Genomic DNA, 16,572 nt, shown 5'->3' on the forward strand with positions numbered 1-16,572 from the left:
AAACTAAAAATTGAAAAAAAATACAGAAACAATACAACTTAAGCTCAGTCTCATTACAATTAGTAGCAAGGTTTTCAACTTCAACCAGAATCCTACAAAACCATTCAATTATACTGCATAAATATAAGCTCAGTCTCATTAATTACGAGTAAATTTTTCAACACAAGCTCCTGAGCTAATGAGCATTCACTTAAACAAGGAGAGAACAGAGATATAGTTCTTTGTTCATCTTTTAATGCATGCATTTATATATTTATTTTCTACTTGAAACCAATTCTGGAATAAGAAAGATGATCATTCCCATTCAATAAAGTGAATTTACTTGCCAAGCATACTAGAGAGCAATTTAACATCAGAAAAACAGGGATCAACTAGTATACTTCAAATAATAAATATATTTAAAGCAGTTCGTAAACTAATGTGACCAAAAGGATATATATCAAGTTTGACAAAAAGTGTTAAGACATACTTGGCAAAGTCCTCCGGCTTCTTGCTGAGAACAAAAGGATCATAACCATAGCTGCATCAACAAATATCAAAGAAAATTTAAGCAAAACAAGTCAAAGTTTCACAATGTTTAGGATTCAAAGGGAACTAGCTACAGAAGAATCCACATATTCTCTGGGCACTTCTCCAGTCAAGTATGGTGGGATCTTGGATTAGTCCAAGAGACCCTCTGGCAAGAAGATCCTTCTGTCAGGACCTATCACCAAATGGAAGCAATGATCAGAAACTAGTTTCCTACCTTGAATTGTACAACTAGAGTATATAAAAAAAACTTTGTTAGTTCATTACAAGAACTTAATTAGGACTAATTAGGAGATTATAGGCTATAGCAATAAGTTACCCTCCTCTTACTGCTAAGTCAAACTTTGTTAGTTCCTTCTCTTCCTTTCTCGGTTACCATATTTCAACAAATTACATTGTCAAAAGAACACAACCATGTCTATACTCTATGGACTTGTTAGCTACTTTGGTTCTCTCAGTTTATTTGCATATTCTATACTGAATTTTCGCTTAAAGAATACTTATAATTTAATAAAAAGAAGTTCATGTTGAAGTTTTTCTAATAACTAGATTAGATACGGTAAAGAACAAAAGAAGGAAAGGATGTGAAGATAGGAGCAACCACTTACCATACCACTTGGCGAGTTCATCATTGGCAGGAGTGATAGCAGTAGCAGCTTTCTTTGAAGGAGGAGGTGGTGCTGCCTTCTTCTTACCAAAGAGAGCCACAGTCTCGAAGGTGGCAGGGCTAGAAGCTGATGGTGCTGACCTTGTTGCACCACTCAACTTGATGGGGTTTCCAAGCATCTCTGACACCCCAATTGAAGCCATGTTCTAACCTCAATATCTTCTGGACCTCTTTTGTCAGATGTGTGATTTGAGTCTCATCAAAATGTACATGCATGACTTGGTTTGTCAGCTCATAAATGTGTGCTAAAGGGAGATATGATATATAACTGAAAATAAAAAAGAATCCAGAGCAAGAACATTTAGAATATTTTATGAGCCAAAATATGACAATAATACTACTGGACAATATGACGTAGGCATTCAAAATGAACTCACACATCAGAAGGGCCAAATTTTTCATCCATAGTGGTCCCAGCAACATTTTCAATGAAGTTTGCATGGGTCAAGACAGCCCCCTGAAGAGAATCCGTTTAGCAGAAGGATAAATGAAGAATGTTCTATAAAGTGACCATTACCAAGGAAAGCATTTCATGCACACAACATCTACCATAAACAAAAAATAGTAATTTGGCAAGAACCTACTCACCTTTGGGGTTCCAGTTGTACCACTTGTATAGCAAATAGTTGCAACATCATCAGGTTTTGGTGGCTAAAGGGCAGAAGATTACTGCTTCCCTACATCGAAGGCAGAAAAAGGCAAGTGGTAACAAGTACTTAGCAATGAAATCATAAATGATGCTTCTTGAATAAATAAAATCATAAATCATTAGCAACTACATATGGTGGTAAGAAACTACAATCACCATGTTAGTGCAAAGAAAAAATAGTAAAAAGAAATATTTTGTGTTTCTTTTATAAAATAGAAAATAATAAAAAGAAAAGGGAGAGCAAGCTCCTGGAAATGCACGTACCAGTGGTTAGGTAATAATATATGCCAAGTATTGAAATAAATAATTGAGGTTCATGACTATATTATAGAATTAACCTTTGGAATTCTATAATAAATCAGACCAGAGCCTATAGCTGACCGTGCAATACCTGCTTCTCCAAAAGTCATCCCCTTGTACCTTGACAGTGGAATAAGAGTGAAAATGATGAGAAGTTCATAAATAAGTTTTATTATAAAAGAAAAGAATGACAAGAAAGCATAATGGATAAATAATTGAGCTGCTTACTCCCCAACTGTTCCATCAACACTGTTTCGGGTTCCCAGATACTTATAGTCTCGAAAAGTGTCAACTAAATGCCTATGATTGAACATTTCGATAAAATCCTTTTGGAAAGCCATTATAACCAACAATTTCAGATAAGATATGAAATAAAAAGTAAAAAATAAAAAAGGAGTTCTAATAACACAGCTGCAGCAACAAGAAGGATAATGAGATCTGATAACAATTAAGTTATGAAGAGTTACTGACCTCTGCAGGGCAGAATAAATGCAACTTCACAAGTAGAGAAGTGAATAAGCCTCTTGTTATTCTCAGAGTAGTACTTCACCTGAAACAGAAATAACACATAAAAAATCAAAATCACACATCCCATTAAGCTCCAACATGAATATTTGGCCTTTAATTATTTACAATTTGACCTAATCACACGAAGAACACGTACCAAAGGGAGAGCATTGGTGAAGTTGCTGTAAATTGTGTCAAGATAAGAAAAAAAAAGTATGTATTTAGCTAGATTCATACTGAAAAGTCAAAAGGCAAAAAAAAAAAAAAACCAATGCTCATGGAAAAACCTTTTTTTCTCAAATCTTTTTTTCTATTTCTCTCACCGGAGACTCAGATTCTATTGGAAAAACCAATGCTAACAACAGCTACCATTTTTGTTTAAAGGAAACTTAACCCAACACACAAAACAACCTTAATTTGAGGGCTGGCATCTATAGCTTTGAGGGACTTGTATAACTCTCGAAGCTGCTCACTCCGCTGCAACCCTATCTGATCAGAATTGAGTTCCACTCCTTGACTTATCTTCCTTGTCTTAATGTCTCTATTGTAATATCCTTCCCCCCAACTCAACACCCTACTAAATGGGCACTATGAATAGAAAGAAATTGATTTTGAATAGTAGTATTATTGAATTGTGGTGTTGTCTAAGAAGCTATTGTATTGAGTTGTTCATATTAGAGAAGAAGAAGAAACAAGTCATGATGTATTTCGTCATATGAAGTCCATTGAGGTATTTTCACAAACAACACATTTTCAAGAAACAGAAAATGAAAAAAAAAATCACAAAACAGAACTGAAATTCAAGGAAACTGTTCATACCCTGGGTCGAGCTGTCCGACCCGGGATGTTCTACAGACAAGGCGACCGACCTCTTCAGGTCAGGACAACTCGACCTCTTCTCAAAGAGGTCGGACAAGTCACAGGAAGGCCCAAACAAAGGGCCCGAATAGAGGAACACGTCCCAAATTCTAAGGCGGCCCAAGCCTACAGAAAGAAGGGCGGTTCCCTTAAAGATAAAAATGACCTCACCTAAAGATAAAGATAAGATAAGATAACTAACTTATCTTATCCACAGAAGGCCACATCTCACCATTATAAATATACTGGAGCACCCAGGTATAACTCATACTCTGATTCTACTCAATACCTGCTTAATACCCTTGCTAACTTAAGCATCGGAGTCCCTTGCAGGTACCCCCCACCCTCCGGGGACGAAGGATCAGCACCACCACCAAGTCCAACAAGTCGGACACACCAGCTCCGGCCGTCGTACACCTGCCGGACACGTCGGCTCCGACCAACACAAGAGATCTCATCCGAGATCGATCTGTAGTTTCAGGTAACCCTCGGAACATTGGCGCCGTTGCCGGGGAACCTGGAAGTCATCCCATTAACATGGCGAATGACCATGACAACGATCACGATTTAGGTTTGGAAGACAGAACGCCGGATAAAAACGCGGACACAATACTCAAAGATACTCCAGAAACCAATGGAGACAAAAATTCATCAAATCCAGGAATAATAGAAGCACTTCAAAATCGATTGGAGCAACTCGAGAAAGAATCCCAACATCAACGTGAAAAGGAAGAAGATCTACGCCGGGAGATAAGGCGACGCAGAGAACTAGAAGATAAGCTTGTAAAACTTGAAGCCGATCTTAAAACTAAAGCTACTCGATCATCCGCAGAAGATAGCTCTCAGAAAGATCAAGACCCATTCACCAGAGAAATTATGAAAACCAAAATTCCAAAAGATTTCAAGCTTCCGGACATGACTCTATATGACGGCACCTCGGACCCCAACCATCATCTCAGCAACTTCAGAATTAGAATGTACCTCACAGATGCCTCAGATGTAGTCCGCTGCAAAGCCTTTCCAACAACTCTAACCAAGACAGCCATCAAATGGTTCGACAACCTACCTCCGAAATCCATCTCGAGTTTCGACGACCTGGCCAAGAAGTTCCTGGCCTGATTCTCCATACAAAAGGACAAAGCCAAACATGCACCTAGCCTCCTAGGGATCAAACAAGGAGATCGGGAGAGCCTTCGCAACTACATGGAAAGATTCAACAAAACATGCATGGACATACAAAGTCTACCAACAGAGGCTGCCATTATGGGCCATATAAATGGCCTACGAGAAGGGCCATTTAGCCAATCTATATCAAAGAGATATCCTACATCCTTAGACGAAGTACAAGAACGGGCACAAAAATACATCAACATGGAGGAAAACTCTCGACTTGTCGAAGCCTCAAGGTTCGGCTCTACCTACCGAGATAAAGAATCCAAGAAAAAGGAAGATCACTCCGGAGAGAAAATCAAAAAATATCATAACTATACTCCTCTTAGGGTATCCTTGGTAAATGTTTACAAAGAAGTATGCCATACAGAGAAAATTCCTCTAGCTCGGCCATTTAAAGGCAAAAGAGGAGGAGGAAATCGGAATGAATACTGTGAGTATCACCGACTTCGAGGGCATTCCACCAACGAATGCTTCGACTTGAAATACGTCATAGAAAAACAAGTAAGAGAAGGAAAGCTAGATCGATTTTTGGCCAATCGGGATGACGAACCAAGAAAAAGAAGAAGGGATGAGGATGTTGGACGATCTGAACGATCACCTCGCACACCGGAAAGACATGTTCACGTAATACACGGCGGATTTGCCGGAGGAGGAATCTCCAAATCATCCCGAAAGCGACACCTCAAAGAAGTATACCACGTCGAAGGAAAAAATGAAGTCCCGGACATCCCAGCAATCACGGTTACCAAGGAAGACGCATCCGGAATCATCTCGGGACACGACGACCCCATGGTTATCACGATCATACTGGCAAACGCCAACCTTCACCGTACACTAATTGACCAGGGAAGCTCTGCCGACATCTTATTCAAAACTGCCTTTGACAAACTTGGTCTAGAAGAAAAAGAGCTGAGAGCGTACCCGAATAGCCTGTTCGGACGAGGAGATGCCCCAGTTCAACCGCTGGGATACGTATCGCTGCATACAACCTTCGGAAAGGGGAACCAATCCAGAACACTCAAGATAGACTACATCGTGGTCGACGTAAGCTTAGCCTACAATGCCTTAATAGGTCGGACAACGTTAAATCAACTCGGTGCAATAGTTTCAACTCCACATCTATGTATGAAATACCCAACTGCGGAAGGGATAGCTACAATAAAGGCAGATCAAAAAATGGCACGTCGCTGTTAAAACGAAAGCCTAAACCTCCGAGGTGAAGGAGGAGAGTTCCACACAATCGAGCTCGGTGGAGTTCGGAAGCAAGAAGAATTCCGACCACAACCCGAAGGAGAAGTAGAAAAAATCCAGATCGGAGACACCTCGGATAAAACAACTAATATTGGCACGATCCTGAAAGGAGACGTAAAGGAATCACTAATACGGTTCCTACAAGATAATGTTGATCTCTTCGCATGGAAAGCTGCCGACATGCCAGGTATTGATCCCGAAATAATGAGTCACAAATTGGCAGTCTATCCGGGATACTGGCTGGTACAACAAAGACGAAGAAAACTTGGACTAGAATGAGCTCAGGCTGTAAAAGAACAAGTACAAGCGCAACTTGAGGCCGGGTTCATAAGGGAAGTCAAATACCCACTATGGCTAGCAAACGTCGTCTTGGTGAAAAAGTGAAATGGGAAGTGGCGAATGTGCACCGACTACATCGACCTCAACAAAGCCTGCCCAAAAGACCCCTACCCACTCCCAAGCATCGACGCTCTAGTGGATGCTTCATCAGGATATAAGTATCTTTCATTCATGGACGCATATTCAGGATATAACCAAATCCCCATGTATCTACCAGATCAAGAAAAAACCTCGTTCCTAACACCGAAAGCAAACTACTGTTACATCGTGATGCCTTTTGGTCTCAAGAATGCAGGAGCTACTTATCAAAGGCTAATGAATAAAGTTTTCTCAGATCACATCGGAAAAATCATGGAAGTTTATGTAGACGATATGTTGATTAAGACACAAAGCGAAGATACATTGTTATCCGACCTTACTCAAGTATTTTCTACTATCAGGAAACACAACATGCGGCTTAAACCCACAAAATGCACCTTCGCAGTAGAAGCCGTCAAATTCTTGGGCTTCATGCTCACACAAAGGGGGATTGAAGCAAATCCAGACAAGTGTCGAGCCATACTCAACATAAAGAGCCCAACCTGTATCAAAGAAGTACAACAACTCAACGGGAGGTTGGCCGCTCTATCCCGATTCTTAACAGGAGCTGCGATAAGATCTCTTCCCTTCTATGCTACTTTAAGAAAGGGAAAACAGTTCGAATGGATGACAGAATGTGAGCAAGCCTTCCTAGACTTCAAGGAGTTCTTAGGACGGCCGCCCATCCTATCTCGGCCACGAGAAGGAGAATCGCTCGTATTATATCTCGCAGTAGGGAGCCGGGCAATAGCCTCAGTACTAGTCAGAGAAGATGAACATAGGCAAAACCCGTCTACTTCATTAGCAAAGCACTACAGGGATCCGAGCTGAACTACCAGAAAATAGAAAAGCTTGCCTACGCTCTGACCCTCACATCCCGGCGGCTTCGCCCATATTTCCAAGCGCATACCATTAAAGTTCGAACCAACCAACCCATAAAAGGAATATTGCAGAAAATAGATCTAGCAGGAAGAATCCTACAATGGGCAATCGAGTTGTCCGAATTCGACCTCCAATACGAGGCGCGTATAGCAATCAAATCGCAACACCTGGCCGACTTCATCGCAGAATTTACAGACATCCGGAAATCCCCATAGAATGGAACATATATGTAGATGGATCCTCGAATAAAACAGGAAGCGGCGCGGGTGTGATAATTGAAAGCAACCAAGGAACTCAACTTGAGCTCTCCCTTAAATTCGGATTCCCGGCCTCAAACAACCAGGCAGAATACGAAGCACTATTAGCTGGTCTGAAGTTGGCTAGGGAGGTTGGAGCTCGGAAACTCAACATCTACAGTGACTCACAAGTCATCACCTCACAAATAACAGGAAGCTACCAAGCCAAAGATCCGACCATGAAAAAATATTTGGATAAAACCAAAAAATAGCTTGGACAACTCGGGGAATATAGGATCCACCACATACCTCGTGAGCAAAATGCCCGAGCTGACGCCCTTTCAAAATTAGCCAGCACCAAACTAGAGAGCAACAACAGAAGCCTCATCCAGGAGGTACTACAGAACCCATCAATAGCGGAAGAAGAAAGAATCCTAGCCATAATAGTTCGGGATCAAGGATGGATGACCCCCATAATAAACTACCTCAAAACAGAAGAACTCCCTACAGATGAAAAGGAGGCAAAGAGGCTGAAAAGGGAGGCACAGTACTACACTATCATAAACAACACGCTGTACAAAAGAGGGATATCAACACCTTTACTAAAATGCGTACCAACTTCCAACACAAAGGAAGTCTTGGAGGAAGTACACAGCGGCATCTGTGGATATCATCTCGGAGCGCAAGCCCTCACCAAAAATATATTCCGGGCGGGATTCTATTGGCCAACTCTACAAAAGGAGGCTACAGAATTTGTAAAGACATGTCCACCATGCCAGAAGCATGCCAACTTTCACATTGCCCCACCAGAAAAGCTCATCAGCGTGACCTCACCCTGGCCATTTGCGAAATGGGGACTCGACCTTCTCGGACCCTTCCCACATGGATCGGGACAAGTAAAATTCCTCATAGTAGGAGTAGACTATTTCACAAAATGGATCGAGGCAGAACCCCTGGCCAACGCCACCGCTCAAAGAAGTCGAAAATTCCTATATAGGAACATTATTACGAGGTTCGGGGTACCATACTCCATCACCACAGACAACGGTACCCAATTTACAGAGGCAGGCTTCAGAAAATTGGTGGCCGACTTGAACATAAAGCACCAGTTCACCTCCGTCGAACATCCCCAAGCCAATGGACAAGCTGAAGCGGCCAACAAAGTCATATTGGCCGGACTAAAGCGGAGGCTACAAGAAGCAAAAGGAGCCTGGGCCGAAAAACTTCCACAAGTCCTATGGGCGTATCGAACAACCCCCCATTCTACTACAAACGAATCACCATTCCGACTACCATACGGAGTGGAGGCAATGATTCCAATAGAAATCGAAGAAGGATCTCCCCGAGTAGTCCACTACAATGAACGAGCAAACTCCCAACTTCAGAGAGAAGAGCTCGACTTGCTACCCGAAATCCTAGAAAGAGCTCGGATCAGGGAAGAAGCTCTAAAGTGACGAATGGCTTCCAGATATAATCAAACGGTAGTGCCGAGAAGTTTTGCAGAGAATGATCTCATCCTAATCAGAAATGACATTGGAACAACTCGACCCGGAGAAGGAAAGCTGGCAGCAAACTGGAAAGGACCCTACCGAGACATTGAAGTACTGGGGAAGGGCTACTACAGACTATCTGAGCTTGATGGACAAGAGCTTCCTCGATCATGGCACGCCTGCAACCTAAGAAGGTACTACAGTTAGAAAAAAGGATCTCACTAAATGGATGCGCTCTTTTTCCTGAAAAGGTTTTTTAATGAGGCACCATGTCGAGACCTAGATCATACCCGACTTAAAGGAACAAGGAAATTCCCACATATATATATATATATATATTTGCATTTTTTCTTTTGAATAAAGTTTATTTAGATATTCTACACGATTCCAAGACGCATTAATCTGAAGTATTCATCGTCCGATTATAAAGCAACAAGTCGGCAGAAAGTGAAAAACAAATTCACTGTGCGACCACGATAAAAACAATCATCTGATAAAGGTGAAAACGCGATTCACCCAAAGGACGATCTAAAGACGCCAACCATTTTCTACAAATCGGCAAAGATGAACACAGAATAATGTAAGAAGTTATCGAAAGCAATCCAAAAAAAAGAACCTGACGAGGTCTTACGGATAGCTAATATAATAACTTAAAGACTGGCCGACGTTCAGAAGTCGGACCAAGTCAACCCAAGTTATAAGTAAACCCTGGAAAGAGGTCTGGCCAACCCTATTAAAGAGGATTACTTTAACTTAGAAGGGCCTGGCATAACAAAGTTAGCCCAAAACTAAAAAGTTATACAAGTAGTCCCTGAAAGAGATCTGACAAAGATCCAAGAAAGAGGACTACGAAAAATAACTTAAAGGAGACCGACATAACCAAGTCAGACTCCTATCACTAAAAAGTTATACAAGTAATCCCTGAAAGAGATCTGATAAAGATCCAAGAAAGAGGATTACACTATAACTTAAAGGAGACCGACATAACGAAGTCGGACTCCTGCTACCGAAAAATTATACAAGTAATCCCTGAAAGAGATCTGATAAAGATCCAAGAAAGAGGATTACGCTATAACTTAAAGGAGACCGACATAATGAAGTCGGACTCCTGCTAACAAAAAGTTATACAAGTATCCCTGAAAGAGATCTGATAAAAATCCAAAAAAGAGGATTACGCTAAATAACTTAAAGGAGACCGACATAACCAAGTCGGACTCCTATCACTAAAAAGTTATACAAGTAAATCCCTGAAAGAGATCTGATAAAGATCCAAGAAAGAGGATTACGCTATAACTTAAAGGAGACCGACATAACGAAGTCGGACTCCTGCTACTGAAAAGATATACAAGTAACCCCTGAAAGAGATCTGATGAAGATCCAATAAAGAGGATTACAGAAATAGAGGGAATCAACACAAAGAAATCAGTTGGAGAAACATCAAAAATACCTACAAAAATGAGAGAACAAGTTGGATCCACACAAATACAAGGGATCCAAGCCACAAACGATAAGCACAAGGGAATCCAAAAAGGTCAAATTGCAAGGACCAACATTTTCAGAAAACAGAAGAAAATATCAAAAACCTTAATATGATCTACAAAGTTTTAAAGCCTCGCAGGCCATCAAAAAAGGATAACGAGCTACTTTTGTTTTTCAAAAGGTTGCCAGACAAAACAACCAGAAAACGTCAGCAAATAAATAAAAAGTTTTAAGAGCCCACAAGCCGGGCCTACTAAATCCAGAAAAAGATCAGCAAACATCAGGAGCATCATCAGGACAAGGAGAAGGAGGACGAGTCTGAATAGGCACGGCATTTACAGTTCCATCCTCCCGGTTCAGAACTTGGCAATCCAAATCAGGTGCAACCAGAGGAGCAAAGGTAGTCGACACTTTGGCTGAGGACACAGGAGGAGGATCAGCGTCATCATCACCCTCGTCATCAGGGACAATCTTGCCATCTCTAACAACATTATTTAAACTGAAAAGGGTGAGATCGGCCTCGGGAGCAATGACCCGAACTTGCTCCTTCAAGTTCTCGTAAACAGCAGTCACGCTATCGACGAGATGACCTTGGAGCTCAGAATAATCTTCCCGAGCACTGTCCAACTCCTCCTTCAGACGCATCACCTCCCGATAAGTTGTAACATAACTATCTTTATGCATCAGAGCTGTGTCCTCGGCCAACCTCAAAGAAGCCGCCAATGAAAGGGAACTCGCCTTCTCATTCTCTAGATCCTTCTCTAACTTGGTCACCTTTAATTCAAGCTCCTCCTTCAGCCCCTTCATCCGATCAAACTCTTGCTTTGCCTCCTCTATAAATGCCTTGGTGGCATGAAGAGGGAGACTTTGAGCAGTCCGGTGTATAGTGGCCACCATAAAAGCCATCTACACGTGATTCCGGGCCATAAATTCCAAATGATGGAGGATGGACACATCGTCCATCGAAAGGGTACCATAGGGCCCAATTTGTTGATCTATGAACTCGATGGCATTGAAGTCAGGAGCATTAAGGTCGAAGGGCTCAACCGTCTTTTGTCTTCTAATTGGAGGGGCAGCAGATGGAACGACAGAAGCAGGATGAGGATCCACCAAGCGGACCCGAGGTGTCGGAATCGCTTTCTTCACTATGGGGGAACTCGGCACTGATGGCTTCTCGCGCACTTGGGAGGACCCCTCCCCAGCCGCCTTAGCAGCAATATTCCTGGCAGCAGTCGCCTTCTACGCCCTCTTAAAAGCCTTCATGGATTCGTTATTCTTCATTGCCTCTGCAAAATAAAACAGAAGTCAAGCTACAAATCGAACAAGTCAGAAATACAGCTACAAGTAAACATAAACAGATAGCAAAGATACCCAGTTCAGTTTGAAGAAGAGAAGGATTGGTTAGAAATTTCTTTGTATCAAGATGGGGAGGCTGACCCCAGCGCTCTTCTAAAACAGTCACAAAGGCCCGCTCAGCCTCATCCAACGTGTCCCAAGAGTACCTAGAGACCCTCACATCCTTTTGCCATTCCAGGGGAAAGGCAGGCTCATCATTTTCATCCAGAAAAAATGGCCGAGCTCCTTCGACAGCTCGGACCTTGAAAAAGTAGTTTTTAAAATCACGGAATGACTCGTCAAACATGGAAAAGACCTTCTTTCCTTGGGTAGAGTGAAAGGAGACCCAAGCTGCCTTCTTTTTTACCACTCCAGGCTTAGTCAAAATAAACAGATAGAAAAAGAGAGATTGGGAAGCAGGGATACCAAAACCATTGCACAGCAATTGAATAATCTTTATAAAACCCCAGGAATTAGGGTGAAGTTGAGAGGGGGCAATATTACAAGACCATAACAGGTCGGTTTCAAATTGAATAAAAGGAAGAGTAATACCAAGCGGACCAAAGAAAAAGTCATAAACATAAAAGAAGGGGCGACTATCAACAACTCGAGTTGAAAAACAGACTCTCTTTTCAGAAGAAGGAGGGACAAGTTCATAGTTCTTCTCATCACCAGAATTGCTACAGACACTATGAAACTGCCTAAGCTGAGCACAAAACTCAGAATCAGCCTGCGAGACGCACAGGAGAACCATGGAGTCCACCCAATCGGCCATACCGGCAGGAACCTGGGAAGGCATCTATACAACGTTATTTCGGGAAGACATGAGGCCAACTAAATCCTACAAAAAGAAAAGAAGAGTGGATTACTTAAAAACATCTCGGACACGGGTCAAAACATCTCAAACGGACAGATTAACCAAAAAGGGAAAAACCCCAAGACTCAAGAGAAGAAGTCTTGGAGCATCCCTTGGAAGCAGTAAACAAGAAGGGTCCTCAAAATCATTTCTACAATCTACATCTCGGCACTCATCAGAATAAAGTCCAGAAAAGAAAGCAAAGGAAGCAAAAAACGCAGAAAATCCACCCTTCTACAGTTTTATCAGTAAAAGCATTGCTCCTACAGTTTATCAACACTACTGCTACAGTTCATCAGAACACCAAAAAGACCAAAGGAAAAACAGCAAAGGCACAAGCTTTTCAAAATCAAAGCAAAAATCATCATCCAAGGCACAAACAGAAAACAGCGACAAACTGCAAAAGAAAAAAGATTCAAGCAAAACAAAAAGATTCGCACTGAAAAAGAGAAAAATCCATAGCATGCAACAAGTCAAGCACGATAAAAACAGAAAGATCCAAACTTTCTCCAAAAAGGAAAACCCCATCGCAAAATCAGAAACAAACGAGGAAACACGAAATGGGACTAACCTGGAGAATAGAAGAAAACCTCGAAGAAAGCTGAAGAGCAAAAGCAACAAAGCCACCCCCTCGAAATGGAAAAATGCAAAGACAGAAGAAGAAAATGTGGAATCAGCCCTCTTCCGAAAAATGCAGTAGCAGAACAGACGTCACAAAAAAGAAACTACAAACTCTGGGCAAGAAACAAAAAATGAGAAAGTAAAGGGAGGAGTTACGGAGAAGAAGTGAAAGAAGAGAAACCGTTTTTTGATTGAGGGATTCAAAATAAAAGCCAGGAGAAAATGGGGCAATTAATACCAATTAATGAAGGTATTAAACCCTTTCACGTTCCGAAAGTAAAGCGCTGATATAAAAATGCGCGCCTTTAGAGGAAAACGTTCTACATTCAAAAGATTCTACAAAAAGAAGAAATCAACAAAATGCTTAAGTTCGGCTTCATTAAGGAAGGACCGAAGTCAAGGACTCGACCTCAAAAAGAAGACCGAGCTCAAGCAGGGGCACTGTTCATACCCTGGGTCGAGCTGTCCGACCCGGGATGTTCTACAGACAAGGCGACCGACCTCTTCAGGTCAGGACAACCCGACCTCTTCTCAAAGAGGTCGGACAAGTCACAAGAAGGCCCAAACAAAGGGCCCGAATAGAGGAACACGTCCCAAATCCTAAGGCGTCCCAAGCCTACAGAAAGAAGGGCGGTTCCCTTAAAGATAAAGATGACCTCACCTAAAGATAAAGATAAGATAAGATAACTAACTTATCTTATCCATAGAAGGCCACATCTCACCATTATAAATGCGCTGGAGCACCCAGGTATAACTCATACTCTGATTATACTCAATACCTGCTTAATACCCTTGCTAACTTAAGCATCGGAGTCCCTTGCAGGTACCCCCCACCCTCCGGGGACGAAGGATCAGCACCACCACCAAGTCCAACAAGTTGGACACACCAGCTCCGGCCGCCGTACACCTGCCGGACACGTCGGCTCCGACCAACACAAGAGATCTCATCCGAGATCGATCTGCAGTTTCAAGTAACCCTCGGAACAGAAACAGTTAGTTAGAAGTTGGTACCTGAGTTGGGTAGATGAAGTAGACCAGAATATTGCATAGCTCCACTGGATGCTTCTCACAGACAAAGCAATCTGTTCTTTGAAGTTCTCCAGCAACATTTCCTTGTTCTTTGGGTTCAGGAAAATAACCTTTCAGCTTGAATCATACTTGATTCTCCCCATGAAACCTAAAAAATGAATTAAGCAAACTCTTAAAAATTTGGACTAGAAAACACATTGGTATACCAGACAGCAGCTGATAGAATTTATATCTTTATCAGTTTTACAAAGGGCATTTGTGAAGAATACAAAAACAGAAGAATTTTTATAGGAAAGATAAAATCTGAGTTTCCAATGGCATTAAATACATAGAAGTTCACTTTCTCTATAAAATCATTTCCCTTTTGTATTAGTAAAACTCTCTCTATACTAAATCATATCTGCAGAGAACACATTAGGATAAAAAGTAAAAACATATATCCAGGCCCCAAAAAAAATGAGTATGAACAGAGGATACTTATTTGATTCAGGTCAAATGCTTAGCTTCCTACCATCAGATTATTGCAAAATTACAGCATTTAAGCTAGGAAATAATTTTCTTTTGATGAAATGCAAACCGCAGTACATAAGCCTATTACATGTCTTGAAGGTTGAAAGTTTGAAACTTCTTTGATGGAGCTGCCTGTAATTGAAACTTTTATCTAACTATTCAATTCCGTTAGACAAAAATCAAATACAAAAACGAAAATAAATTGAGCACTCACATAGTTGCATAGAACTTCCAACACACCTTTATCACAGATACACTGTTGCACCAAGACCGTTCTAGGTGGTAGTACACCAGAGACCCTCACACCCTCAAGAAACCTCCATTTAGTATTCCTTTACCAAAAAATTGAAGACAAACATCAGAAACCATTCCAATAAGCAATTTACATCATAATCAAACAAAATGACAAATGATCATATCACTCAAACCTTATATCAAGTATCTGTACTATTCGAACAAATGCATGCGTGTCATGGTAAGGTAAAGCACATATAATAAAATAGACAATCCATCACATTCCCCACACAAATGCAGTCAAACTAGAGAGTTCACCACATAATAGAAACAAAACAAAAAGAGAGGTGATTACAGTTGCAAGAGATGATTATATAAGAAAAGAAAACATTAATTAGCGTTATGGTGAGGGTTGAAATAGAGAAATTTGTGGAGGGTTGAAACAGAGAAACAAAAAAGGATTAAATCTTTAAATCCGTACCTTCTTGTGTTATGGTGAGGGTTGAGCACCGATTGAGGGAGGAACGGCGATTGAGGGAGAGGCAGTGACGATTGAGTCAGCATCAACGGAGGTAAGGTTTGAGCGAGAGATAGGAGCGCCGATGGAGGCCTTGCGAGTGAGAGTGAACGCCGACAGAGGGCGCGCCGATGGAGGGTGCACCGACGGAGGCAGCACCGATTGAAGTTTCCAAGAGTTGCGAAAGAGGGATAAAGGTTTGCAAGAGAAGGATAGAGGGTTGCAAGTTGAGAGCGGGCTACGACCTGAAAGATGACGATGGATTCTCACTTCTTGATGATGAAGAGGGCTGTGAGCTGAGAGGGTTGTGAACTAAGAGAGGGCTACGAAAGTTTAGGGTTCTTAGTTGAGTAATGGAGATATTCGAGGGTTTGGGTTCTCACTTCTAAATGAGGGCTGCTTTGAGTATTCTGATAAAGAAATTAAGTGTTTGAGTGAGAAATTAAATTAAGTGGGAATTCTATCGTCACGCTTTTTTAGGGTCCCAAATAATTAAAGGTTATAGGCACGCTTTAAAATGTGCCTGTATATCCTGACAAACTAGCCACGTTTTAAAAGCGTAATTGTTTCTCTCTATGAGTACGCTTTTAAAGCGTAGCAAAAAAAGGGTGGCTAAATCATGAATCAGTGGCCACCCTCGTAAAAGTGTGCCGATTTCCCTCTATGGCCACGCTTTTGAAGCGTGCCAAAAAAAAGTGTGGCCAAATTACAAATTAGTGGCCACCCTCGCAAAAGCGTATCCATAGACCACTTTTGGGCACGCTTTTTTGTTAGTGTTCGGGCTTTGGGTTTAGGGTTTCTGGTTTAGGGTTTATAGTTTACGGTTTAGTCTTTAGGGTTTGTGGTTTATGGTTTATGGTGTAGGGGTTAGGGTTTAGGGTTTATGGTTTGGGGTTGAGGGTTTATGGTTTGGGGTTTAGGCTTTAGGGTTTGTCGTTTTGGGTTCAGGGTGTAGGGTTTATGGTTTAGGGTTGAAGGTTTATGGTTTAGAGTTTATAGTTTACTATTTAGGCTTTAGTGTTTGTGGTTTAGG

The 16,572-nt window shown here is 41.5% G+C and overlaps 1 protein-coding gene and 2 long non-coding RNA genes across 3 annotated transcripts; all 3 read right to left on the reverse strand.

Moving 5' to 3' along the window:
• Nucleotides 1-619: 619 nt before the first annotated feature.
• Nucleotides 620-1,365, reverse strand: LOC130954396 (chlorophyll a-b binding protein CP26, chloroplastic-like). Its single transcript, XM_057881133.1, has 2 exons — nucleotides 1,137-1,365; nucleotides 620-703 (listed from the first exon to the last, which is right to left on the reverse strand). The coding sequence occupies exons 1-2, from the start codon at nucleotides 1,336-1,338 to the stop codon at nucleotides 660-662; spliced, it is 246 nt and encodes an 81-aa protein (XP_057737116.1). The 5' UTR covers nucleotides 1,339-1,365; the 3' UTR covers nucleotides 620-659.
• Nucleotides 1,366-1,421: 56 nt separating this feature from the next.
• Nucleotides 1,422-1,847, reverse strand: LOC130954883 (uncharacterized). The gene is made up of 3 exons (XR_009076466.1): nucleotides 1,784-1,847; nucleotides 1,573-1,652; nucleotides 1,422-1,463 (listed from the first exon to the last, which is right to left on the reverse strand). It is a non-coding gene; the product is annotated as an uncharacterized LOC130954883 (long non-coding RNA).
• A 602-nt stretch (nucleotides 1,848-2,449) lies between these two features.
• Nucleotides 2,450-15,039, reverse strand: LOC130954372 (uncharacterized). Its single transcript, XR_009076290.1, has 4 exons — nucleotides 15,003-15,039; nucleotides 14,261-14,426; nucleotides 2,616-2,694; nucleotides 2,450-2,470 (listed from the first exon to the last, which is right to left on the reverse strand). It is a non-coding gene; the product is annotated as an uncharacterized LOC130954372 (long non-coding RNA).
• Nucleotides 15,040-16,572: the final 1,533 nt, after the last annotated feature.

This window comes from Arachis stenosperma, chromosome 10 (genome assembly GCF_014773155.1).
Source record: "Arachis stenosperma cultivar V10309 chromosome 10, arast.V10309.gnm1.PFL2, whole genome shotgun sequence".
Taxonomy (NCBI): domain Eukaryota; kingdom Viridiplantae; phylum Streptophyta; class Magnoliopsida; order Fabales; family Fabaceae; genus Arachis; species Arachis stenosperma.

Coding starts and splice junctions, on each gene's coding strand:
- LOC130954396 (XM_057881133.1), bottom strand. CDS start 1,338: ATGGCTTCAATTGGGGTGTCAGAGATGCTTGGAAACCCCATCAAGTTG. Junction 704..1,136: donor TGAACTCGCCAAGTGGTATG/GTAAGTGGTTGC, acceptor ATTTGGTGATAG/GTCCTGACAGAAGGATCTTC.